The sequence below is a fragment of the Capra hircus genome, chromosome 1, assembly GCF_001704415.2.
Source record: "Capra hircus breed San Clemente chromosome 1, ASM170441v1, whole genome shotgun sequence".
NCBI lineage: Eukaryota > Metazoa > Chordata > Mammalia > Artiodactyla > Bovidae > Capra > Capra hircus.
In genome coordinates this window covers 141743646-141770402 of record NC_030808.1, presented here as the reverse complement: position 1 = coordinate 141770402, position 26757 = coordinate 141743646, and the positions used below count along the sequence as shown (strand labels likewise).

The following is a 26757-nucleotide window of genomic DNA, read 5'->3' as shown; positions in this document are numbered from 1 at the left end:
GTGGAGTTTGCCTAATGCTGATTTTCTCTTTTTCTCTCTTTCCTTCTGCGTTTATTCCTTGGAATTCTGTTGCAAGAGAGAGCTGACACTTCTCTTCCATCTATACATTTTATTGAGTATTTACATAAGTGTGTATTCATGGATATTTGCTTTATTCCATGGGTTACAACCCAGCATGATGTGCTCAGTCATGTCCAACTCTTTGCAGCGCCAGCGACTATAGCCTGCCAGGCTCCTAGTCCATAGTATTTTCCAGGCAAGAATACTGGTGTGGAATGCCGATTCCTACTCCAGGGAATCTTCCCAACCCAGGGATTGAAACTTCGTCTCTTGAGTCTGTTGCCTCTCCTGGATTGGCAGGTGGGTTCTTACCACTGTGCCACTTGGGAAGCCCCTAGAATCCAGTACCATCACTATTTGTTTTGTTGTTTAAACTGTTCTTGTTTGGGCCATTAGAAGCTCTTTTGTGTTCCTACACACACACACACACACACACACACACACACACACACACACACACACAAATTAGCATTTCCTTGATGGTTCTGCAAGGTCTTATATTTTCTTCTTCTCTGGCCCTGGATTTGACCACTTCTCCAAGCAGCTCTGATTCCTTTTACTGAAGAATTATTTAGAATACAAGATTTGGGCATCAGGGGTGTTCGTTAGTGCTGGGGCCTCATTGCTTCTAGACCCTCTTAGTGAACAGACCTAGGAAAAGATATGTGTGGATGGCACATATTCATCTAACACATCTCTCTGCCTCTATCTTCAGAATCATGGCTATGTTGACACTCCTTTTCATACTGTTGGAGAAAGGAATGGCAAACCATTCCAAGTATCCTGGCTTAAAAGTCAACATTCAAAAAACTAAGATCGTGGCATCTTGTCCCATCACTTCATGGCAAATAGATGAGGGGAAAATGGAAACAGTGACAGATTTTATTATTCTTGGGCTACAAAATCACTGCAGATGATGACTGCAGCCATGAAATTAAAAGACACTTGCTCCTTGGAAGGAAAGCTATGACAGATCTAGACAGTGTGTTAAAAAGCAGAGACATCACCTTGCTGACAAAGGTCCATCTAGTCAAAGCTATGGATTTTCCAGTAGTCATGTATGTATATGAGAGTTGGACCATAAAGAAGGCTGAGCACCAAAGAATTGATGCTTTCAAATTGTGCTGCTGGAAGAGACCCTTGAAAGTCCCTTGGATGGCAAGGGGATCAAACCAGTCAATCCTAAAGAAAATCAACCCTGAATATTCATTGGAAGAACTGATGCTGAAGCTCCAATACTTTGGCCACCTGATGCCAAGAGCCAGCTCATTGGAACAGACCTTGATCCTGGGAAGGACTGAAGGCAGGAGGAGAAAGGGGCAACAGAGGATGAGATGGTTGGTTGGCATCACCGACTTAATGGACACGAGTGTGAGCAAACTCTGGGAAATGATGAAGGACAGGGAAGCTGGGCGTGCTGCAGTTCATGGCATCACAAGAGGTCGGACATGACTGAGCCACTGAACAACAAATGCTGATAACCCAGATTCCAGGCCAATGGCACAGAGTTCATTTTCATCTTCCCCTTTCCTTATCTCTAACTTCCTCCTCCAAGAGCGAGGCATCTGGGACTCACTGTCTGTGACATACTTATGTGGTCAACTCCAGCGTACACATAACGTGCTTTCTGCATTGCTGACCTGTGCCCCCATGAGAATCACATTTCCTGGCTAGATTCTCGCATTTATGTGCAGCCAGGATCCTGTTTGCCACAGTTTCTCCGGTTCAATCTGTTTCCTGCCCCTTCTGGCAGTTGTGTTCTTTACTTGCGCAGTTACGTTTGTGTTCTATCTGGGGCTCCTCCCACATCCAGATTTTTCACAACTCCATCTTTAGCCAGTGATTTGGGATGCCGCTCTTGTCACTGACTCTTTCCATACATGTTGGGGTCTATTCTGCATGCCCGGTGTTAGCCCCCCTGGTCATCTGTGTGTTTGTGTGCTGGTACCACACGCTTGGAATCGTTGAGGCTCTGTACGTGCATGCATGCTGTCACTTCAGCGGTTTCTGACTCTTTGTGACCCTATGGACAGCCTCCTCTGTCCATGGGATTATCCAGGCAAGAATACTGGAGTGGGTTTCCATTTCCTACTCCAGGGGATCTTCCCGACCCAGGGATCAAACCCACATCACTTCCATCTCCCGCATTGCAGGCAGATTGTTTATCACTGTGCCACCTGCGAAGCCCACAGAGGTTCTGTAGTGTGTCTTAATGTCTGGGAGAGCTAGTGGCTTGTGTTTCTTTCTCAGTTGTTCTCCTGGCAGTTGCTGCCTGTTGCTTTTCCTTGTAGATGTAAAGTCTTTCTTTGGTCTGAGTGGGGTTGAGTCTAGAACGATGCTACCTGCCCATGGACAGAGTGCAGAGATGCAGCGATTTTGCTGCACACAGGCTGGGCTCTCTGAAACTCCAGGATCAATCAGAAAGGGAAGGGGAACTTTGGGGTCCTCATTTTAACTGAATCACATATTTTCTTTGTGAGCCTGCCTCTTGACATAACTTTCCTAGCAGACTATCTACAGAGTTTTCATTCAGAAGGTGCCATGGGTAAGAGGGTGTAGATGGCACCTCCTGATGGGCAGGGGCAGGAGGTGACATCCAGGCTGCTTAAGTCTATGTGGTCTCTTCAGGCTGATGCAGAAGGTACATTGTTTCACACGCAGTCCCAGCAGCTGTAGGGCTTCCCAAGTGGTGCAGTGATAAAGAATCTGCCTGCAATGCAGGAGACCCAAGAGGCATGGGTTCTAGCCCTGGGTGGGGAAGATCCCCTGGAGGAGGAAATGCAACCCACTCCAGTATTCTTGCCTGGAGAATCCCATGGACAGAGGAGTCTGGTGGGCTCTAGTCCATGGGGTCACAAAGAGCTGGTGGTGGTCTAGCAGCTGTAATGACTGCTGCAAGGGGTCAGTCTCCTGCCTAGTACTGCACTCTGTGCTGGGGCTGCTCTTTCAATAGGAGGCCTGGCACACAGGGCGATGTCATCCCCAAGCCACTGGCCAGCAGGTCGCACCATGGAGAACATCCATAGAGCAGCCCTGAGCCATGACTTCATCGCTCTTGAGAAGTGGATTTAATTCTCCCCTGATGGTTTGTAGAGGTGAGATTGATGTCGCTAAGACAAGATGAGGTTAGAAGAACGTCAGTGACAATGTTCTGTGCCTGTAGGTGTGCGCTGCATCACTGGGAATTCTTAAGAAACAGCCCTGGGCTGACTTCATTCTTGCTCATCCCCACTGCACTTGCCAGGAGAGCTTTGCTGCCATTTGTACCATTTCTATCCCCCACCCTTAATCTTGCCTTGCAGTTGGAACCAGCTCATCACAGCCGGGAGTCTCAGAAATAGATGAGATGTGGTGGGGAGCTGCGGGGCTGAGTCTGGTTTTAAATCCATGATCAGAACTCATTTGATAATGATGGGCTTTCTGGAGCATGTCAGGAAGAGAGTTGAAGGAGAGTTTGTTCTAGGGTCGTATTGTTGGCGTACGTGTTCAGCAGCACAAGAGAACTTTTTAAAAAATATACATAAATTTATTTATTTTAATTGGAGGTTAATTACTTTACAATATTAAATTGGTTTTGCCATACATCAACATGAATCTGCCACAGGTATACACGTGTTCCCCATCCTGAACCCCACTCCCTCTTCCCTCCCTGTACCATCCCTCTGGGTCATCCCAGTGCACCAGCCCCAAGCATCCAGTATCATGCATCGAACCTGGACTGGCGATTCACTTCATATATGATATTATACATGTTTCAGTGCCATTCTCCCAAAACATCCCACGCTCTCCCTCTCCCACAGAGTCCAAAAAACCGAGACCTGGTTGGTAATCCAAGTCCTGATTTATTCTTTCATAAAGCATTAGTCTTATTCCCTTGTGTTTATAATAATTGATTTGCATGTCTTGCATTGAAGATTTTAATTGCAAAAAACAAAATTTAATGCAGAATTTTCATGAAAGATTTTAATTGCAAGAACTTGTCACCTGCCAGAGTGACAAGCCGTGGAGGACATTTCTGGGAGGGTATGAGAGGATGTTGAAAGCTGAAGGTGGAGTTAAACCAGGAGACCACGGAGGGCAGGAGCCTGGCAGCTCTGGGGGTCCTCAGAGCAGGGACTCAGGAACCTGATCCTTGAGCAGTACTGCTGGCTGGCTCATTTCCAGGCAAAGAATCCTAAATTCCATGGAGAAGCACCTGTCTGCTCCCCACGGGTTCCTGCCCACCTGCCACTTGGGCAGTGGGAGACAAGAAGAGGGTAACCTAAGGAGAGTGCCCGCACCCCCGTGGGGCAGGGAGAGGTGATTCTCTGAAACTAGGGAGAGAGCTTTCCTAGAGAAAGGGGAGAACACAGCCCATGTACCTGCTGTGCCCCACCTGCAGGCCAGCCGCGCACCCACCCTCCTGGGAGCCTGGGCTTCTCCGCTCTCACTGTGAACCTGAGCTCTCAAAACCCCCTCTGCCGTCTTCATTGCCACATTTTTTATTTTGTCCCGGAGTTTCTTACTGATATTTGTCCCAGGCTGAGAAGCACCTATTGAACTAAATGAAGTCATATCACATCTTCTTAGAGCTGCAGAGCTTTGTGGCAAGTACATCATCTCCTTTAGAAAGTATCTCCCCCCGGCCCCCACCCTCCCAGGGCACCGTCTCCTCACTCTGCTCTTCTGTTCCAGGGCCCGCTGCTCCTCTGCTTCCAGGAGGACCTGCTGCAGCCACCCCTGGAGCTGAGTGTGCAGCAAGTCTCCAGCGTGGCCCGGTCGGCCCAGGAGAAGGTGAGCCAGGTGCTGTCACCTGCTGGAGGCCTTTCCTCACCCAGGAAGCCAATTTTAAACTGGGATGTATAACTGGGTCACTTTGCTATGCACCAGAGATTGACACATTATAATCAACTGTACTTCAATTTTTTTTTTTTTTAACTGGGGTGGGGGAATTTATTCTTCGAATTATTGAAAATGCCAGACATCTTACACCAAAAAAAATAAATAAAATATGGTCCATCATTGATGAATGGATAAATAAAATATGGCATTCCCACATGATGGAGTATTATTTGGCCTCATGAAGGAATGCGATTCTGACACGTGCTCCCACGTGGATGAGCCTTGAAGACATTCCACTAAGCGAAAGAAGCCAGACATGACACATATTACGAGATTCCAGTCACATGAAATATTCAGAATAGATAAATCAGTGGAGACAGAAAGTAGACAAGTGGTGTCCGGGGCCGGGGAGTGGGCTGTGAACAGTCACTGCTGATGGGGCTGGGATTTTAGGGGGTGACGAAACGTTCTAAACGTGGTGCTGGGGATGCTCGTACAACAATGTGAAATATATCTAACATATATTTAATATATTTAAAAGCCATTTGATTGTATAGTTTAAATGATCAGATTATTTGTAAATATATATATATATCAGTTCAGTTCAGTTGCTCAGTCGTGTCCGACTCTTTGCAACCCCATGTACTGCTGCAGCACACCAGGCCTCCCTGTTCATCACCAACTCCCGGAGTCCACCCAACCCCATGTCCATTGAGTCAGTGATGCCATCCAGCCATCTCATCCTCTGTCGTCCCCTTCTCCTCCTGCCCTCAATCTTTCCCAGCATCAAGGTCTTTTCAAATGAGTCAGCTCTTTGCATCAGGTGGCCAAAGTATTGGAGTTTCAGCTTCAACATCAATCCTTTCAATGAACACCCAGGACTGATCTATAAATTTTATTAAATTATAACCATACATTTTATAATTTATAAAATGTTGTTCAGTTGCTAAGTCATTTCCGACTCTTTGTGACCCCAAGGACTGGAACCTGCCAGGCTCCCCTGTCCAGCGGATTTCCCAGGCAAGGATACTGGAGTGGGTTGCCATTTCCTTCTCCAGCGGATCTTCCTGACCCAGGGATGGAACTCATGTTTCCTGTATTGGCAGGCGGGTTCCTTACCATTGGGCCACCAAGGAAGCTCTAGATTTATATGAGTACAGTTATAAATAATATGTGAATAATTCTGTGGCATAATATATAGATTTTAGCCATTTAGCTATTACACAGAGTTTATTTTATAGTTGCTAACAGTTTACAGGCTGAAATTACTTGTTACATTGGTCAACTATCAGAAAAAATGGGAAAAATTTTTTGTAATAAAAAGTCTCTGCGAAGTGCTGAGAGACTCTTAAGTATAAGCCTCCCCTTGTTCTTGATATTTTATTGTCAAGTTAAATGCATACCATTTAGCAGACTGTGAGGAGGAGATACCTGGGTGGCCCCTGGGCTCAGAAGGAGCTCCCACCCAGCCGCTGGAACCCCGTCCTTGTGTATCCTCGCCCACCCCCACCCTGGGTCAGCTAGAACATCATTTGTACATTTCAAATGTTTATTGTTTTATGTGTACATTTTCACAACAAGCTTTCTCTTTACAAGAACATGGCAGTTTGGATGTTCACCCAGGTTGGTTTTTGGGGCTGTAGTTCATTAGTTGGAACTGCAGTTCATGACTCTGGGTGGACACAGGCAGCTTTGTCCACCTTCTGCAGATGGAGACGGTTTTCTCTTTTTCACAAGTGCAGCAAGGCTGCCCTGAACTGTTTCCTGAGTCCTCAGACTCAAGCCTGGGAGTATCTCTGGGGCAGGTGTGAGGTTCCTGGGTTGTAGGTTCACACAATCAGCTCCAGAATTGGTCACCCAGGCACTGACCCAGCGTCCCTTGCCCTGGCAATGCAGAAGGGCTGTCTCTCCCCATGCCCTGGTGGATCCTGGAGCCTCAGAGCTCCATAACACCTGCAGCAAGCATGGGAAATCCCTGGGAGATGCTGGGAGGAAACTGGTGGCAACAAGGCAGGATGGCACCAGCACAGCCCTGAGAGCCGGAAGGGCCCCTGTGAGAAGGTGGTGCGGTGCTCTGGTTTCAGAAGCCAGGGGTCTGGGGGCAGCTTGCTGTAGGCCTGACCTACCCGAGTTCCCTGCTTGGAATGTGCCCCTGTGCATTGATTGAGTGCCCTATTATTGACAAATAAGCCTCAAGCCCCTTTGTGGTGGACAGTTTCTGTTTTCCTGTTTTCTGACACTGTCAGTATTAAAAGAACAGAGCTCAGAGACTGGCCTGGAGGTGCTGGGGAGGGAGCAGGGATTAGAAATGGCCATAGACCATTTTTAAAGGTCTTGATAGATAGATATAGATAGTACCAGAAACACAGCATTTGGAAAGTGGATGGTTAAACTGTGTTTGTTTTAATACCATGGCAGAAATATTGCACACCCATCAAAAAGTTGAGAACAATGTATAGAAGTCCACAGGCTTTTTTTTTTTTAAAGCCTGTCATTAACGCGTTTTTAAACATTCAGTTAATTAATTTTTTATCTTGGTTGTGTTGAGTCTCTGTTGCTGCCCCCAGGCTTTCTCTAGCTGGGGCAAGCAGGAGGCTGCTCTTGGTTGCGGTGTGTGGGCTTCTCACCGTGGTGGCTTCTGCTGTTGCAGATCACGGGCTCTCGATGCCCGGGCTTCAGTAGTTGCAGCCCCTGGGCTCAGCAGTTGTGGTACTTGGGCTTAGTTGCTCCCCAGCATGTGGGATCTTCTCAAACCAGGGATCAAACAGGTGTCCCTTGTGTTGCAAGGTGGGTTCTTAACCATGGGACCGCCAGGGAAGCCCTGCATCAAGTTTTTTAAGTCTGCCCTCTTCCTCCTTGCTCTCAGCCCTCCTTCCTTTGCTCCCTGCAGATGGGACCGTGGGCAGAGCTGTCCGCACTCTGTGCTAGGAAGCTTTTCACCCAGTAAACTACTAGAAAGTGCACACGATTTTGTTTTCTTTTACAAGTTTCTTCATAGTTCTTGTCTCCTATGTTTTCTTGGCCAGAGAGGACCTGAGCGCCTGCCAGTGCCTTTGTGCGGGCATCAGGGCCTCCTCTTGGGCAGGAGCCCAGCCCCCTGAGCAATGCAGGAAAGTGGGTTGAGTGTCGTGGTCCCAGGGAACCAGCTCGGGCGCCCTGTGGGGATCCACCTGGCCCATGGGAAGTGGGGAGCAGGATACCCCCAGGTGCTTGGATCCTGTACACAACCTCTTCCTCTCTTGGACGTGCATCTTGACTGATCACAGCCCATTTCAGGGTACCCACTTGCAAAGCAATCGAGGCTGACTAGTCAATTTCTCTTGTAACGTGTCCCCATGGGAGGTTCCCAAATATCCACAAGTTAAATGAAGGACAGACATCGTCCCAGGAGCTGATGACAGTGCCTTCCTTCTTTCAGGGTCTGGGCCGCCCGCAGGGTCTCCAAACGTAGATCGAATCCTGTACCAGCATTGTCACATCCTCCCTCTGCGCAGTGTAGTTCCTGAGAAGGGGAATCCACAGCAGAACCTCAGGATACAAACAGATCGTGTCCAGGGAATACAGACCGGAGATTCTAGGGTATCCGCCACCCCTCCCCCACCCTGCCCTTTCTCTGCTCCCCTCAGAGCATCAGGGCCCATGTTTCTCATCCTCCTGTCTCAGCCCTGACAAGGGACGTGTGGATGGCGTTTGAGGTAACGAAGAGGAGGAATCTGCCTGGACAAGGGGGCTGGTATATAGTCACGTCTTGGATCAAGACTTGAATGGGGCTTGGGTCAGATGAGAATGGGGCTCTGGTCTCCCTTTGTGGGTATCTTGCCGACTTGGGTTTGAGCTTGAGTCTCCCTGCAGGACCCCCCCAGAACAGAACTGGGCCTCCCCCTGCCCTCCAAGTGCCCTGTGCTCCAACTTTCTCCTGCAGCCCCTGAAGACCCCTGTGTGCCAAAGTAACCACCATTGCAAATATCTGTTCATCAGCAAGCCCCCTGCCCTGGTCCTGCACAGAGAGTGAGGTCTTGCATAGATCAGAGCATCAGAGTCGTCTTGCAGGACCCGTGGGAGCTGCACATTCCACACCCTGCAGCCAGGGCTGAAAGGGGACCTCTCAGTGGTTTGCTTATGACTCTTGACACCAAATACGTGCATTGTTCTTTCACCCAGCAAGCAGTCCTCCAGTCCTCTGAACACCAGCTGGGTGTCGTACAATTCAGTTCAATTCTGGCACTAACTGCAGTGCAGACCCCTCGGATCAAGGGCTCCGTCCCACAAGACTGCTCCCTATTTCAGATGCCAACTGTAGGTCTGGGCTTCCTGTACCCACCATCTGGCTATAAAGTTGAAGGTTCCCACAACCCCTCCTCATGCTAGAACAGCTCACAGAACTTGGGAAAGCAGTTTCCTTACTATTGTTGATGTTTACTTGCTCAGTCGTGTCTGACTTGTTGTGACCTCATGGTAGCTCTTAGGCTCCTCTGTCCATGGGATTTCCCAGGCAAGAATACTGGAGTGTGTAGCCATCCAAGGGATCTTCCCCACACAAGGATTAAACCTGGGTCTCCTGGACTGCAGAAGGATTCTTTACCACAGAGCCACCTTGAAAGCCCTTCCTTACTATTGAAAGTGATATTGAAGTCATGTCTGACTCTTTGTGACCCCATGGACTATAGCCTACAAGGCTTCTCAGTCCATGGGATTTTCCAGGCAGGAGTACTGGAGTGGGTTGCCATTTCCTTCTCCAGGGGATCTTCCCAACCCAGGGATCGAACCTGGGTCTCCCGCGTTGTAGGCAGACGCTTTACCCTCTGAGCCATTACCAGTGTCTTATAAAGAACACAGCTCAGGGACCGCCAAATGGCAGAGGTGTCTGGAGCGGGGAAGGGAGATGGGACGGGAACTCCCGTGGCCTCTAATGTGCCACCCTTCCAGGACCAGATGCTCTCTGAACCCCATTGTTAAAGGGTTTTATGGAGGTTCCATTACAGAGGATGTCTGATTAAACCACAGGCCATGGGTCTGTGGTCCCATCTCTAGTCCCTGTCCATTCCCCTGGGCTCCAGGTGGCAAAGCTTCTCCCCTCTCATCACGCCTTGATTGTGCGGACCTCCTGCCTACCTCCTGTTGTTATCTAGGTCCCCAGCCACCAGTCATCTCCTTAGCATCTAAAAGACATTCTTATCACTCTGGAGAGTCCAAGTGTTTTAGAAGCTGTGTGCCATGAGCTGAGGACGCCACCAAATATTTATCCCAAGAGACAAGCCTACCAGGTGCTGGGGCATTTCTCTAAGGGAGTGCTCATGGGACAGGGCATCTGCGTTCCTTTGGAAGGGCATCATTTCAGGTGGCAACTGGAAGCACCCCTGTCTGCAGCACTCGTGGAGCAAAGCATCACCCTTTAACTTCTCTGCAGGGCTCTCTGTGTCCTCCCTTCCAGTCCCAACACGCCCCCACCACATTTCTCTCTCCCCGAGTGTAATTACACTCTTACACAAGAGCAACAAGTTTCAGCTGCATTCTCTTTGCTCATGTCCTGGAAGAGCTTTGCTCCAGAATATTTGACCCAGAAGATGGAGACTTAATTTCTGTCTTGCAAGTAGCCTGAGAGCAGCTCCTCGTCCTCAGGTGGCAGCAGCGGCCCCTCCTGGTGCACCTGTGGAGGCATGAGGTCTACACGGGCAGCATTTGAGCTCCCTGAACATGATCCGGGGTTAGGCAGATTGTGCGGGACAGGCACTTGCTGCAAAGGCCACATATTTCCTTAGCAAGTGTGGTGAGTGTCCCTGTAAACGGGATTCGTATGTTGAAGGCTCGCCAGGGAAAGCAACAAACATTGGTCCTGAGGGACTGCAGTGCTGTTTACCTCGGTAGGTGGCCCTACCCTGTAAAAAGTATGAATTAGCTTTGTTGTCTGTGTCATTTGTAAATAAATAGAGGCTTCTAATGGTGCATCAATCAGCTGCAGGTTAAAGTTTTAAATAAACAATCCACCCAGACTGGAGTAAGATCTAGAAGTCAGAGAGATCCAGGCTGGCTGCGAACTTGTCTTGGGTATTTCCTTCTCCCTCTGAGCCGTGGGCTGTGTCTGTAAAGGTGAACCCCTGCCTGGCCCCGGCCTGTGCATTACCTGCAGGGACCTGCTTCTGATGTCGTTGGGCTATACAGATTCTGTCTGTTCTCCTTAGCACCCGCAGCTCTCCTCCACCCAAGGAAGCATCGTGACCTTTGTATAGAGGGGGAAGCCAGGCAGAGAGAGGCTGGTAAGGGAACTAAGAACCACTGAATAAGCAGAGACTGTAGCTGAACCCGAGTCAGCCTCCAGAAACAGGCTTTGACTGTGATACACCATAAATGGGGCTGTTACGATTATTCTTTCCTTTCTTATTATTATCATTTTATGTTTATCATTTCACTTAAGCTCCCACCCTCCCCAGGAAAGAGGAAAGATGGAAAAAGGGGAACTGAAAGGCACTAACCAACCTTTGCTTCCATGAAACCATAGCAACAAACAGATTGAGGCATTTGCTTGGAATTTCCCCCAGAATCTTATTCCACGTGATATGTCGGGGAACCCCGCATCCCTCCCTGGGTATGAATTGTGTATTCTGAGCACATGGACTTTTTTGATCTAAAGGCTGTCTGTTATACATTTATACACTAAAATACACTGAAAGATTCCGGGGTCTCCTCTGCTCTCTCCAAACCTTGGTGAACCCCATGCTTTGCAAGTCTATTGTTCAGTCACTAAGTCACATCCGACTTTGCAACCCCATGGACTGCAGCACGCCAGTCCTCCCTGTCCCTCGCCATCTCCCAGAGTTTGCCCAAGTTCATGTCCATCCAACCATCTTATCCTCTGTCACCCCCTTCTCCTTGGCCAGGGTAGTGGAACACAAAGTTGTAGTTGCAAATAGGAAATTTGGTTGACTTTTCTTTTTTTTCTGGATGAGTGAATATTTATTTATTTACTTTTGGTTGTGCTGGGTCTTCATTGCTGTGCAGGGACTTTTATCTAGTAGCAAGCGGGGACTACTCTGTAGTCGTGATGCAACAGCTGCTTGTCACAGTGGCTTCTCTTGTTGCAGAGCAGAGGCTGCAGGCACACGGGCTTCCGTAGTTGCAGCCCCTGGGCTCTAAAGCACAGGCTCAGTTGCCCTGCAGCATGTAGGATCTTCTCCACCCAGGAATGGAGCTGGTGTCTCCTGCATTGACAGACAGGTTCTTTACCACTGAGCCAGCAATGGAACTGGTTGACTTTTTTTCTTTTTTGGTTTTGCATGACTTGAAATTCCAGGTACCCTATTAGCCTGGTATTTATGCTAAAGTTCTAACAACTTGTGAAACTGTTTTGAAGCAGGGTCTTTCCAAAGGCAGGTGAGAGATTCCTCCCTGGGGGCCCCACCCTTTGAGGCCGGATGGGAGCAGAGCCTCTGGGAGAGTCACCTGTTTGTTTGAAGGGAGGCAGATGGAATCTGGGCTGAGTCAGCCCTCAGGTACTTTGCCTGGTGTAAACTGCTGAAAGGACCCTCGGGCAAGCTGGGGGGTTGTTTGTGAATTGGAACACGAGGCTGTGGCTAATGATGAAGATATGACTGAGCAGAGCACTAGAACACTAACAGCCAGCCTGGGAAAGACCCAGCTCTCTCCTGCCCTCATTTGAAAGGCAGTGTCTTGTATGTGTCTTTTAATGCATAGCGACCATGGAGGAGAATGCATTCTCAGGTTTTTAAGCCAAGGAAAGCCCACATTAAGCTGCATTATGTAGTAACAGTACCTCCTGGTAGTGTTGTTGTTCAATCACTCAGTTACGTTTGACTCTTTGAGACCCCATGGACTGCAGACTCATGTCCATTGAGTCGATGATGCCATCCAGCCATCTCATCCTCTGTCACCCTCTTCTCTTCTTGCCCTCAATCTTTCCCAGCATCGGGGTCTTTTCCAATGAGTCGACTCTTTGCATCAGGTGGCCAAAGTATTGGAGCTTCAGCATCAGTCCTTCCAATGAATATTCAGTGTTGACTTCTTTTAGGATTGACTGGTTTGATCTCCTTGCCATCCAAGGAACTCTCAAGAGTCTTCTCCAGCACCACAGTTTCAAAGCCTCATTGTTCATTCTAAAGAATCCAAACAAGAGAAAGGATGGAGAGTATGGGTGGGGGTGGGGTGTCGGAGCCCGTGTGGTCCAAGGCACACCCCTCGAGGGGATGAAATAGAGCGTCTACCCAGCATTCTTTGGGGCTGGCTGCCATCTTGTTTCCAGCGTTTTCCACCTCAGTCCACTGGGAAGTGAAGTGAAGTGAAGTGAAATTCTCTTAGTTGTGTCCGACTCTTTGCGACCTCATGGACAATGCAGTCCTGGACATTGTCCAGGCCAGAATACTGGAGTGGGTAGCCGTTCCCTTCTCCAAGGGGATCTTCTCAACCCAGGGATTGAACCTGAGTCTCCTGCATTGCAGGCGGATTCTTTGCCAGCTGAGCCACAAGGGAGGCCCCTAGCCCACTGGGAGACAGCGTATAAAAATATATCTTCAACCATGTGTTGTGAACAAGCAGCCAATAGTGTTAGCTTTATAGATGTTTTGAGAATTTTCAGCCAATGACACTATACTTTTTAAAATGAGTTTCTGTTCCAGAGTAGAAGTAATATTTTATATCAGACTCATGCCATCTCAGTGGCTCAGTGGTAAAGAATCTGCTTGTGATGCCGGAGACAAAGGAGATGATCGTTCGACCCCGGGGTTGGGAAGAGCCCTTGGAGGAGGGCATGGCAACCCACTCCAGTATTCTTGCCTGAAGAATTCCATCCTACAGTCCATAGGATCACAAGGGAGTCGGACACAGCTTATCGACTGAGCACACACACGCGCGTGCCATCTTACAGAATAATTATCTGACCAAGGCTGGATGCAGAGCTGGGGCAGAGACCTGGCTGGGAATTCTGAATGATTAGTGAAAGGTCATTTCTTCCATCTTATTTTGAAGTTCTTTCTTCATGATGTCATGTAGTGTGATTAAAGCAAAAACTATTCAGTGACATAAACCTTTTAGGTCCTTTTTATCAGCTGTGTTTCTAGTTCTTTTGAAGACAAAAGTAATGAAATTTCTTCCAGTTCTCTGGAGTGTTCTCAGAGAAGGAGGAGCTGGAGCACTTGTTGTTGTTCAGTCCCTCAGTCGTGTCTGACTCTCTGAGACCCCATGGACTGCAGCATGTCAGGCTTCCCTGTCCTTCACCATCTCCCGAAGTTTGCTGGGAGACTCATATCCATTGAGTCGATGATGCTATCTAACCATCTCATCCTCTACTGCCCTCTTCTCCTTTTGCCTTCAATATTTCCCAGCATCAAGGTCTTTTCCAATGAGTTGGCTCTTCATATCAGGCCAAATTATTGGAGCTTCAGCTTTAGCATCATCAGTCCTTCCAATGAATATTCAGGCTTGATTTCCTTTAGGTTTGACTGGTTTGATCTCCTTGCTGTCCAAGGGACTCTCAAGAGTCTTCTCCAGTACCACAATTTGAAAGCATCAGTTCTTCGTCCTTCACCCTTCTTCATGGTCCCGCAGATCAAACCCATGTTTCCTGCATCTCCTGCATTGGTAGGCAGATTCTTTATCACTGATTCAATCCCTGGGTCGGGAAGATCCCCTGTAGGAGGGCATGGCAACCCACTCCAGTATCCTTGCCTGGAGAATCCCATGGACAGAGGAGCCTGGCAGGCTACAGTCCCACAGGGTCGCAAAAGAGTTGGACATGACTGAGCGACTAAACAACAACAGAGAATCGGACGTGAGTAAAGTAACTTAGCACACGTGCACCTGGGAAGCCCAAGTCATATCAAACGGCTCAGTGTAATTGGGATGCTCTGAGGAACTAATGTATAAACTCCAGAAGGGAGCCTCATGAACAGGTCTGTGTTTGCAGTAGGGAGACTCCAGGGTCAAGATCGGGGTCTCTACCTGTTTGTCCATATTTAATAGACATCAACCTTGATCACTGTGGCCCTGGGTGGAAGGGTCTGTTTGACCTTGCATCGGGTGATCCTGCCTTCTGCCATTACAAGAGGCAGAAGACCCCTTGGTTACAGGGATGGCCTGGCCACTATTTGCCTGGGTTGAGATCATTTAATCTCCATTGTGTATAAAACACCATAATGCCCTGAAAGAAGATTACTTATATTTAAAATCTCTTTTCCATTTTGTTCTGGTCCATTTGACAAATGGGACTTTTACTCTCAGGGTGAAGGAGCAGAGGCTGGCCCTGGTCATTATCCCTCCCCACTGGACCTGTAGGAACGGTGGGGGCATTTTGTTTGCCCGTCTTGAAACTGATCAGATAGTTGTTTTAATTAGGTTTCTCAGGTGAACACTGAAGAGAAGCCAAGAAACGGTTGGTCCTTGTGACAGGTGTTACTGAGAGCATTGGCATAGGGCTGGGAAGACCTTCCAGGGATCTCTGCAAAAGGTGTCCCAGGTTTAATGATTGCACCTAGTTTCCAGATGTGACGTGAATGGTAATTGTGACCTTTGAGGCTTGCATTCTAGAAGTTTTAAAGTCTTAAAATCTATTGCTGGATTATTGGTTTAATTGCTTTTAACCAGGTGCTTCAGCTATCCATGTATCAGAAACGAAGCAGTGGGGTAGCTTTTTTTAAAAAAAATTTCATTCTTTTTTAAAATTAATTAATGGATTTATTTTTGACTGCACTGCAGCACGCAGGCTTTCTCTGGTTGTGGTTTGCAGCTTCTCATAACAGTGGCTCCTCTTGTTGCAGAGCATGGGCTCAGAAGCTGTGGTGCACGAGCTTAGTTGCCCTGAGCTATCTGGAATCTTCCCTGACCAGGGGTGGAACCCGTGTCCCCTGCATTGACAGGCAGATTCTTTTCTTTTCTTATAGTTACTTTTACCTTTGTATCGGTATATAGTCAATTAACAAACAATATTGTGATAGTCTCAGGTAAACAGTGAAGGGACTCAGCCATATATATATATATATTCTCCATTTTCCCCCAAATTCACCCCCATCTAGGCTGCCCCCTCGGATTCTTAACCACTGGATCAGCAGAGGAGTCCAGCTTTTTGTAGAACTGAATACAAACAGAAACCAAACTCTTCCTTGAGTTAGGGCGCTAATGAATCTGTCAAGGTTCTCAGTGACGTTCTAATTAGCTTCATATAGAAAGTTCCATAGAAATAACAGAATTCAACCAATCACTGACTGTTTTTTGTTTTTGTTTTTGTTTTTTTTACTTTAAGGAGTAAAACGACCTCAGCTCTTGAGACAAAGGACAGAATTTTCTATCATGTCACTTGTGTGTGTGTAACTCATCCGGCATCAAAATACATTCCTCCTACAAGGAATGTTTACAGAGCATTTATTTTTAAAGTGAATAGGCGACATTTCTTATACAAACATTTTTTTGTTCCAACCTTTGATGAACTCTGGAGATACAATAACATGATGAAGATGTAACTAATCCACATAAGTCAGTCCTCAGAGAGGGCCTTTACAGCAACGGATGAAAATAAGGGTTGTGCAATTTTCTGCCAGTATTTAGAAAAGGCAGGGTTTTCTCATTCTAACCCTGTGCCGCCAAAAGCTTTTATAGTGGACCCTGGAAATGGACCCCTTGCTGGGGGGTCCCTGTGTAGTACAGATCATGTCATTTTTGGAGGGGCAGGTGGGCTCCGAGTGAAGCTACGCCTGTGAGGGGGCCAGCGAGCCGGGGATCGGGACGGGGGAGGGAGACAGGCTTTCAGCCTGAACTTTGTGAAATAGCAGTTGCCCCGGCAAAGTAATTATTTTGTTAATCTTTCTACTTGGTATTTTAGGTTCTAAATCCACCAGAGAATTAAAGAATTTTTCCTTCCTTCCCAAGTGACACCATCCAATGTGGGGGTCAGCTTGTTCCCTTGGGAGTGTGGGGGTCCATCTTATCTTCCTCTCAGACTCTTTTGGCCAGACATGGCTGGCCTCCTGCCAGACACCCCTCATCCTCCCCAGCACCCCTCTACCAGGCGCAGCTGGTACCTGGCCTCATAGTCAGCCTGCTCGGGGCTCGCTTGGCATGCTGCCAGGAGTGTGGCCAGTCCCTCCTTCTGGAAGGTCTGCTCCTGCAGGGGATTCGCTGGAAGGGACTGAGTGCTTCCCTTTGCAGTAACAGCATTCACAGTCCTCTCTCAAAATGCTCTGTGATTTATGTCAGGAATATGGTCTGGTTTGTTCCTGATGTAATTGCTTTGTCTCATAGGTTTTAAAATGAGCTCATTTTAACAACTCTATTTTTGTTAAGACTGTATCATTTTGTAACCGTTCAATATTTCACAGTTCTTTGAATTATCCCCCGCATCTTTTTAAACCACAATAGGTTACAATATATTTAAATAGAAACAATTTCTTATGTTCTGGGTACTTAAAATTTTTTTTTTTACCTGTAAACATCCAGAACTAATTTTCTTTTTAAGGCTCATTTTTTTTTTTTTACTGAGAGATGGTGGCTAATGGCTTTCACACTGTATGAATCAATTGCCCAGGAAATTTAAAAATCAGCTGCATGAAGAAATAGAAAAAAGAAATATTTAAAGGACAAAAAAAAGTTGTATGGCAAGATTCTAACTAGATTTGGGCGAGTCCTGAGAATACATCAGGAAGAAAAGATTGGAAATATTGTTTCCAGTCTTTAAGCTCTGGTGTAATAGAAAAGATAGGCATCTAGAGAGTGACCCACATTTGAAGCTGAGTTCTCGTTCTTGCTGATCTGCAGAGTCCAGGTTGTTTTGTTCGGTGAACTGAAGATGGGTAAGGTGGACGCTCTCCTCTCTCGGGTGTAAAGTTTGTGTGCTTTCTGGCCCCTCCTCCAGGTGGTATTTTGTCACGTGGTGGGCGAGACCATCCAGTTCCTGGTCAACGTGGGGCCACTCTCGTCTGAGGACACGGGGCGCTCGCTGTATGGCGTGCGGCTCTCTCCGCTCCATCTACAGGTAAAACTGGGAGACTTGAGTGTGTCCTAGGAAAACAGTGTCCGTAAATCTGTCGGGTGAGTGGAGGTGCTGTCACAGACGTGAATGCTCCTATTTTCATAAATTACTGCTCATTTGTTTCAGACTGTTACCTTCATATTGTCTTTGTGGGAAATACAAAAGTGTGCATGTAATACGTCTATGTATAAATACACACAGGCTTCCCTGATAGCTCAGTTGGTAAAGAATCCACCTGCAATGCAGGAGACCTGGGTTCAATCCCTGGGTGGGGAAGTTCCCCTGGAGAACGGAAAGGCTACCCACTCCAAATAAATAAATAAATACACACATGTATATACATGCATAGGTATATATACACACATATATACACATGGATACACACACAGGTATTTGCACACACATGCATATACGCACCTGGAGAAGGAAATGGCAATCCACTTCAGTATTTTCTCCTGGAGAATCGCCATGGACCGAGGAGCCTGGTGGGCTACAGTCCATGGGGTTGCCAGAGTCAGACATGACTTAGTGACTAAACCACCAAAACCACCATATGTACACACATATGTATACATATATATAATGAATTCAGAGTTTCCATCTATCAAATATGGGAGATATGGTATTTTTCAAGGCACATGTCCAAGATGTTGTTGACTGTTGGATTGAGGATGATGGCATCTGAGATGAGGAAGGTGGTTCTGTTAATAATTTAGAATCAGGTGCTGGCCCTCAAAAGTCCCCTGCAGCTTGGAAAAACAGCTCAAGGTCTGGACTTAGCATTCTTCCTTTTAGTGTTTGAAAAAATCAACTTTAAAAGGCTCATTATTTTTATGTTAGAAAATGAGTATCACCATTATTTTTGGATAGTCAACATTATTATAATAATTGTAATAGACATATAATATGTAACTTTTATAACTGATATATTTTTATACATTGAACAATGATAAATAGAGATAATAATTATAATAGACTTAGTGACTAACCCACCAGATAACTGTGTATGTCACGCATGGAGCAGAAGTTCACTGATGCTCTTTGTTTAGAGCAATGTAGAAATTGTTAATTTCTGGGTCTGTTTTAGGGGTCACTGCCAATTCATCTTGTGCTTGGCTGCTAATTTGGGGGTGATCCCAAATCTTTCAAGATTCTCAACCACAAGAAGAGATTGTATTCTATTTGGTTTCCTTAAAAGACATGGTTTTAAACAACCAGGACAAACAATTTCCGGCTACCTAAATGGCTTTTTTTTCTGAAACCCATCCCCCACCCCCATCCATTTTCAAGAGTCAGGGAAGTTAAGTCGACCTCATGGACTTGTCAGATGATAAAGCCCTTCTGCTTCCCCTAGTTTTTTGGAAAGTGTGGTTAGAAGATAATTGCAAAGTCTGGGATGTGTTCAGGATGGGGTGAGTTCAGCAAGGACCACAGACATTCACCAAGGAAACACATTTGCTGAGATGCTGTTGCTATGCCACTGTACACAGCTCAGACACAGGTAATTCAATTGTGTCTTTGATCTCTTAACACAGTTTAAAGGCAGCCTGTCGGTTACGTCTCAAAGCAGAAGCAGCTGCTAGAGGTTGGTGAATTATTAATGCTCATGGCAGGAGGCATTCCCTCCTCTGTTCTTCAGATAAAAACTGCATAGAGACCAGCAGCTACACCCTCTCCCCCACCTGGTGGAACAACTCAGGGACTGTGGCAATGAAATTAAAGCATGATCTTGCTAGAGTCGCCCAGAATTACAGGGCAACAGGAGCATCCTTTGTCTTACCTGGTTGCTAGCATGAGTGGGAGTACCCAGTATTGAGAAAACAATTCTACAGCCATCCTTTCCTTCCCTTTCCCTGGGTGGTGGGAGGAAGCATGGAGATGGGAAGGGTCTAAACTTTGGCTTTAGAAGGAGTCTCCTGCTGAAGAAGGAGGGATGGTAGCTTAGCTTGCTGTGGCTGCTGAAGCAAATCACCACATCTTAGCTGAAAATGGCATACATTTATCAATCACCATTCTGGAGGTGTGATGTCCAACACGGGCTAAAATCCTGGTGCTGGTGGGCTGTCTTCCTTTCTGGGAGCTCTGGAGGGAATCTGTTTCCTTGCTCACCCGTTGTTGGCAGAATTCAGCTCCTTATGGTTGTTGGACTGAGGGTCCAATTTCTGGCTAGCTGTCAGCTGAGGGCAGGTCCCAGCTTCTAGAGGCAACCTTACCCTTGGGCTTCTGGCATCCTCCTCTGTCTTCAAGTCACCTCTTTCTGCATGCTCTTCTGTCTCCCTCTTCCATCTTTCAGGGCTCCTATACCTCTGTGGGCTCACTGGAATCATGTAGGATTGTTTCCGCACCTCAGTGTCCTTACCCTGATCACACGTGCAGAGTCCCTTTTGCCATGTGAGGAAATCTATTCACAGGTTCCAAGGAACATGCTTGTCTTTGCGGGGAGTAGGGGGGGTGCCTGGTTCTGCCATGACTTGCAGGCAGGGCTGGATGGGGCCCTGGGAGAGATTGGAGTCTGTGTGGAGGTTGTGCAGTGGCCCAGGCAAAGAGTGCTGATGCGCCCCTGCATACCATCAGGGCGGGGTGAGGGAGGGGCCCGCGTGAGTGTGTGGGAGCGGACAAGGCATCCTGGCTCACTTCTCTGTGCCTCTGGCTCCAGTATATCTTGGGGATGCTCTCAGAAGAGAGCTGCACAGCAGAGGTTGCAGGGTTTCCATGACGTCTGGTGTTCAGCCCCGACCCTGATGTTCCTCTCTGAGTGGTCGGTTGAGGTAGAGGAAAGTGCTTGTGGGGACGGGGTAGGCTACACGACAGGGGAGGGGCAGTCAGGGACTGGGGACTCTCCTTGCAATTTTGAAAGCACACAGAATGCCAAGGCAGGGGATAAACCACTGTCTAAGAAAAGAACACACAGACATACATCGAGGCTCCGGTGGAGAAAGCAGCCCTCCAATAATCTTTTTTTTCTTTTTTCTTTTTAAACAGCTGGAGCTCCACATGAAGGAGAAGAGGGAAGACATTCAGATCAAGTGGTCCTTCATCAGCGCCCCAGAGATGGCCATCACAGTCCAGCCCAAAGTCCTAGGCGAGGTCAGTTTGTGAGGTTTGGTGATTCCCCCCTCATGAATATGCAAACGTGGGCGCGTTGTGACTACCAGCTCTGGGAGACGGAGCCTCTGATCAGTGGGGTCTCAGGTGTGTGATCCTGGGGGATGGCAGGCAGGGCAGAGGCAGGGCAGCATGGTGGGTGGGGGGTAGCTTCCGTGGATTTAATGCCAGGCTCTCACCTGGGCTGCACCTGTAATCACCTAGCAGTTTTTAAAAATTCCCAAAGACTGCCCCGCCTCCCCAGGCAGGTTTGATTGGCCCGGAAAGCTTTTAAAGCCCCCTTGTGCGGTGGTGGCTGAGAGCCTCTGTGGTGGTAGCATCTAGGTTTTCCTCGCCCTTCTGTGACACTGCCCCTCCGTTGCCCTCCTTCCCTGTAAGGGCACGTCACTCACCTCCGTCTCGGGCTGGGTCCAAGACCTGGCTCTCAAGGCCACCACCTCCCTTCTCTCCCAGCTCTTTCCAAGCTGTGTCTCCAATCTGAAGGGCACCCCCCTGCTCCCACGGCCTTGGGTGTGTGAGGAAGTGACTTGGGAAGTGGGGCTGGGGGTGTAGGGCAGGCTGCTAAGTCACGTAGGGGCTGTTACTTTTAGTTACTGGAAAGATCATTCAAAATCATGTACACTGAAGGCTGAGGTCGTGACGTTATTCCTTTGCAGTGGCTTTTATGATATTTTCTTGAAATTTCACTCTATTTCAGACTCTTATTCTGTTACAAAACTGTCACCACAGCTGAAATATGTGTATTTAAAAATTCTTCCAGGGGCTTCCCCAGCGGTCCAGTGGTTAAGACTCTGAACATCCAGTGCAGGGGGCACGGGTTTGCTCTCTGGTAGTTCTGTTTTTAGTTTGTGTGAACATTCTAGAACATAGACACATTTCTTTTGAGTATTATTATAATCTAATAGAGCTTGCCATCTGGTGGTGCATGTCATCCTGCTTTGTTCTTCTACAAACTTCTTTTCATTCTTGGGCTTTTCAAACTTTTTGGATTAAAAAAAATTTTTTTAATACAAAAGTTTATTTCTCAGAAGCAGGGAGATCAGGGCTTGTGCAATGGTTCCTCTGTATCATCTGGGATCCAGGACCCTAATCTTTTTTATTCCACTATTGTGAGCACGTGATTTCTATCCTTTTTTTTTTTTTTTTGGCCGCGTACCGCATGTGGGATCCTAGTTCCCCACACCAGGGATTGAACCCGTATCCTCTGTAGTGGAAGCACAGAGTCCTAACTGCTGGGCCGCCAGGGAAGCCCCTTGAATACTTTTTAACTTAAAAAAAAAAAAATCAGATGTCAGTGAAGAAAGAAAAAACACACGTCTATGTATTTGGGGAAAGAGACTGAAAGAATGTACACAGAAATATTGACATAATTCTATGTTGTATGTGTCTTATTTTTAACCACTTTGAAGAGTAAGGAGCATGAGTGACTTCTGAGGTCAGTAAAGATGAGAATGAGTGAGTCTTTCCTAGCCTGAACCTTGCAGAGCCCCAGCAACATGGAGTTTGTTTCATGTCCAGGGCATCAGGAAAGCCATGTGTTGGCTTGCCCTCTGCCCGCTTTGGAGATGATCTGGTGACAGCCTCCTCTTTTGACAGGACCTGGTAGCTGGGACAGAGGCAGTCTCTGAGAGCCTCAAGGACATTCTGAAGCACCTGGTTAGCTCTGCCTCCCCATCGGTGGTTCTGAGCACCACGCCTGCGGACCTGAAAGAAGTTCAGGTAAACTGGCTCTCGGTTTGTGGTGCTTCGCAACCCCGTGACGGACCATGGTCATCCTCTCTTGGGGGATCAGTGGCACCTCCCATCCCTCTGCCCCGCCCCAGGGTAGAGCAGGATTGCACGACTGCTGGTGGGTGATGACTGCAGTCTGGGGCGAAGCTCTGTGTTCAGGGCACAGGGTTCCAAGGCCCCGTGGGAGGGAAGGAGGAGGTCTGGACCACTCAGCATAGTCCACGTCTAAGTAGCCCAGAAACTGTCATTTTCAGGGACCAGTACGTGACTTTTCACTGTCCATCCAGAGCCTATTGTTGGAGACCTTATCCTTCCAGGATCGAAGTACCTGGGAACTTGCCCTGAGACAGACAGAGCCAGCACACTGTAGCCACAGACTTTTAGCCCAGGCCCGGGACAGCCTGGTGACCAGGCCCTGCCTCCAACAGCACCACCTCTCAGAGGTCTGCCTCTCTTGGGCAGTGCAGACACACGAGGCTGTCTCCTCTCTGTGGGTCCCTGTCCATGCTGCCTGCCCTCCCTCCCCATTCTGGGACCCTCACCACTGCCTGATTAGGTGCTAATAACTCTTTGGCTAAATTTACATTCACGACATTTATCCAGGCCAGCCCCTGGGCTTGGCGTCTCACATCTTTACTGGAAGCGCATCTAAAAACGTTTGCTTGGGATGAATTAATTCTCCCAATTATGAGCAGATCTTCTTATGCTGGTTATGCAGAACAGGCATGTACTGTCCCTAAAGTGATTTTTCATTCGTGTTTCCAGTATTTTTATATGGCGTGGTAGAATAGCCACCATTATTATATGATGTGAAAAAGATGTTCGGTCCCAGTCATGTCCGACTCTTCTCGACCTCATGGACTGCAGCACGCCAGGCCTCCCTATCCCTCACCATCTAATGGAGTTTGCCCAAGTTCATCTCCATTGAATCGGTGATCCAAACATCCTCTGTCACCCCCTTCTCCTCCTGCCTTCAATCTTTCCCAGCATCAGGGTCTTTTCCACTGAGTCAGCTCTTCGCATCAGGTGGCCAAAGTATTGGAGCTTCAGCTTCAGCATCAGGAGGGAATGCTGAAGGAGGAGGGAATGGCAAGCCATTGCAGTATTCTTGCTGTGAGAACCCCATGAACTGTATTGTAAAAAAAGGCAGTATGATAATATAACCTTAATTTGACTTTGATGCAGGCTCTTGGGCTCTGGTTCCTCTTAGGGCATCAGCAGCCGTGAGTGTGTAGAGTCTGGAGACAAAATCTCTCTGATTCCCTGGACACATACCAGTGGATCACACTGTTCTGTCACTCCCTCTGGGCACTGAGAGTTATCAGAATATAAGAAGTAGGCTTCACCCTCCTGACGAAGCAGAAGGAGCCTCTGAGTAAGCCGACAGGCAGAGTGAGGGTTTTGTGGGTGTTTGTGCAGGGTTCCCAGTTCATCAAAGCTGCCTGTTTGGAATATGACTATACATGCTTCCCTGGTGGCTCAGAAGGTAAAGAATCAGCAATGCAGGAGACCCGGGTTTGCTCCTTGGATCAGGAAGATCCTCTGGAGAAGGGAAAGGCAGCCCACTCCAGTATTCTTGCCTGCTTCTGTAATGCATTCTATAATGCTTTTAAATACATTTGCAGAGTTTATGTATCAAAATAGCATGCATACTATATTAGGGTTCTGTAGAGAAGCAGAACCAAGGGATGTGTGTGTGCATGTATTTATGTACAGGAGCGTCTCTGTAACTGTGTGAGCCAGCTATATACATATAATTGCATAATGTGTATGCGTGCTTATTTACTTAGTCAAGGGCTGCATGCCCGGGCACCCCATGGTCCAGTCAGGTTGACACATAAAATTAGCCATTGCACACACAGAATTGAGAAAACATTGCATCTCCACCCCAGACATGTGGGTTACTCTGTCCCCAGAGCTCAGGGACCTGGATCTTAAGGATTCTATGATGACTTCTTGGCCACCTCGCCCCTTCAGCTGACAGTCGGCAATAGTGTTTTCTAGGTAGTGACCTAAAGGAGACTGCAGTCCTTGAGATGTTGGTAAGTGTCCCCCCGGAAAGCGCCGAGAGGTCAAGTCAGCTTTAAGGATCCTTCCTGGAAGACCTCACTGTGCAGAGGCCCGTGATGTCTCTGAGAAGCCTCTCAGGACTCCCAAACATTTGTGTCTAAAGAGCTGCTCTTAAAGAACACTCTCAGCCGTGAGTGGGAGGCGGAAGTTAGCTTGGAAAGGCTGGTCTGAAGGTGGGGTCCCCCAGGCTCTGGGAGGCTCTCCATTGGAGATACCTTGATGCCGATTTGAGGATGAAGTGACAAAGCTGCTCCAGGGCACCTGCCTCTGCTTTGTCCCCAGCATGACACCTGGAGGACGCTTAGCTCCTCCCCACGTGAATGGCGGGTCCGCCCCGAGGTGCGAAGCAGCCTTTCGTGTCCTGGTTGGTGTCCCGCTCGCTGCTGGTGGGCAGTGCGTGCCTGCAGCCCATGGAGCATGTCCCATTCTGTCGTTAGCTCCTGGACTGGCTTGGGCTTGACCCCATCTCCACCCACAGTGGGCCTCTGGGGCGCCCTCTCTGGGTGAACACTTTGCTCCTCCACTTGCTTTCTGTGAGAAGTGGCTGTGAGTGAGTGACTGGTACCCTCCACCCTCCTGAGAAGGGAACATTGTTCCAGAGCTGGCGTGAGGGCCAGGCTCCCTCTACAGGTCTGCTTGAAGATCCCTTCCCTGGAACAGGTGCCTGGTGGCCACTGCCTCTTTCCCAGGAGTCACTGCTCTGCGTTTTCCTTTCTGTAGCATCTGCAGCGCACTTCATCCACTCAGGAATCCTGCCCTCCCAAACCTCCAAGGGCTCATGACCTCAAACTGTTGGTGAAGAACATCCGAGTCTCGCTCCTGAGCCATCCTGGTGCTTCAGGTGGGTGATGGGGCTGCAGAAAGCACCCTGGTGAGGGCGTGGTGCCGGCTGGCTGTGGATGTGACTGTCTGCAGTATGAGCAGAGGGGCCGGGTAGCCTCATGAGTAGTTTGGGCTGTTTGCGTCCTTCTGTGGCTCCCTGCAATCTGGTATGCAGTGTGATCTCTGCCTTTCAGCAGAGAGCACCTCCTGAACACTGTAGTCGTGATGCAAGACGGTGAAAACACAGTCCTGCTTTTGCACACATGAGGCTGAAGGAAGAAGGAAGGAAGATACATTTTTTGCTTTGTCCTTTTCTCTAGCCTGGAAGCCATCTTTCTATTTTTATCTTTTCCTAGTGACGCTGTAAATACATGTTAAGCGTCCCTGACCAGCGCACTCCTTGCTTCCTGGGAGAGGAGGTGCCGCATGGGATTATGGGTGTCACGCAGGTGTCGGGCCCCTGGGGGCCCCTGTGTTGCCAGGAGAGGCTGCTATGGAGGAGGACAGAAACTGCAGAACGGGTGACTCTGCCGAGACTCCAGATGCCGAGGAGCCTGGGACTGGACACGTCTTTCCACTGCGGTGCGGTTTTTGCCCAGAATAGCAATGAGTTCTTTTTTATTGTCTGAGAACGTCAGGGGTTACTTGTGTTTATTTGTGAGGCGATTCATCCAGTTCCAGAAGTGCAGGCAGAGCACGTTTGACAGCCACCGCTCTGTGAAGCTGGGCATAGGTGGCTGTTTTGTTGATTCAGAGGTCGTCTCTGGAGGCCACACCGCTTAGCAGGTGGGAGGGGCCGCCCGGGACCCATTTCTCACCTCTGCCAGGAGGTCCCCATCTGGGTTGGAGCCTCTTCTTGAAGGTGATTGTGGTGATTAGTAAGGTGATGTGCTGCTGCTGCTGCTGCTGCTGCTGCTAAGTCGCCTCAGTCTTGTCCGACTCTGTGAGACCCCATGGACTGCAGCCCACCAGGCTCCTCCGTCCATGGGATTTTCCAGGCAAGAACACTGGAGTGGGTTGCCATTGCCTTCTCCAATGCATGGAAGTGAAAAGTGAAAGTGAAGTCGCTCAGTCATGTCCGACTCTGTGCGACCTCATAGACGGCAGCCCACCAGGCTCCTCCATCCATGGGATTTTCCAGGCAATAGTACTGGAGTGGGGTGCCATCGCCTTCTCCAAAG

At 48.2% G+C, this 26757-nt stretch overlaps 1 protein-coding gene across 1 annotated transcript in view; it reads left to right on the top strand.

The window, feature by feature from the left end:
* C2CD2 (C2 calcium dependent domain containing 2) overlaps window positions 1–26757 on the top strand; it is a 65207-nt gene that overhangs the window by 8530 nt on the left and 29920 nt on the right. The window contains exons 2-6 of the mRNA XM_018051681.1: window positions 4735–4833; window positions 17732–17851; window positions 20831–20935; window positions 22550–22672; window positions 25475–25595. Coding sequence (XP_017907170.1) covers window positions 4735–4833; window positions 17732–17851; window positions 20831–20935; window positions 22550–22672; window positions 25475–25595 — 568 coding nt within the window. The remainder of the gene's footprint in view (window positions 1–4734; window positions 4834–17731; window positions 17852–20830; window positions 20936–22549; window positions 22673–25474; window positions 25596–26757) is intronic.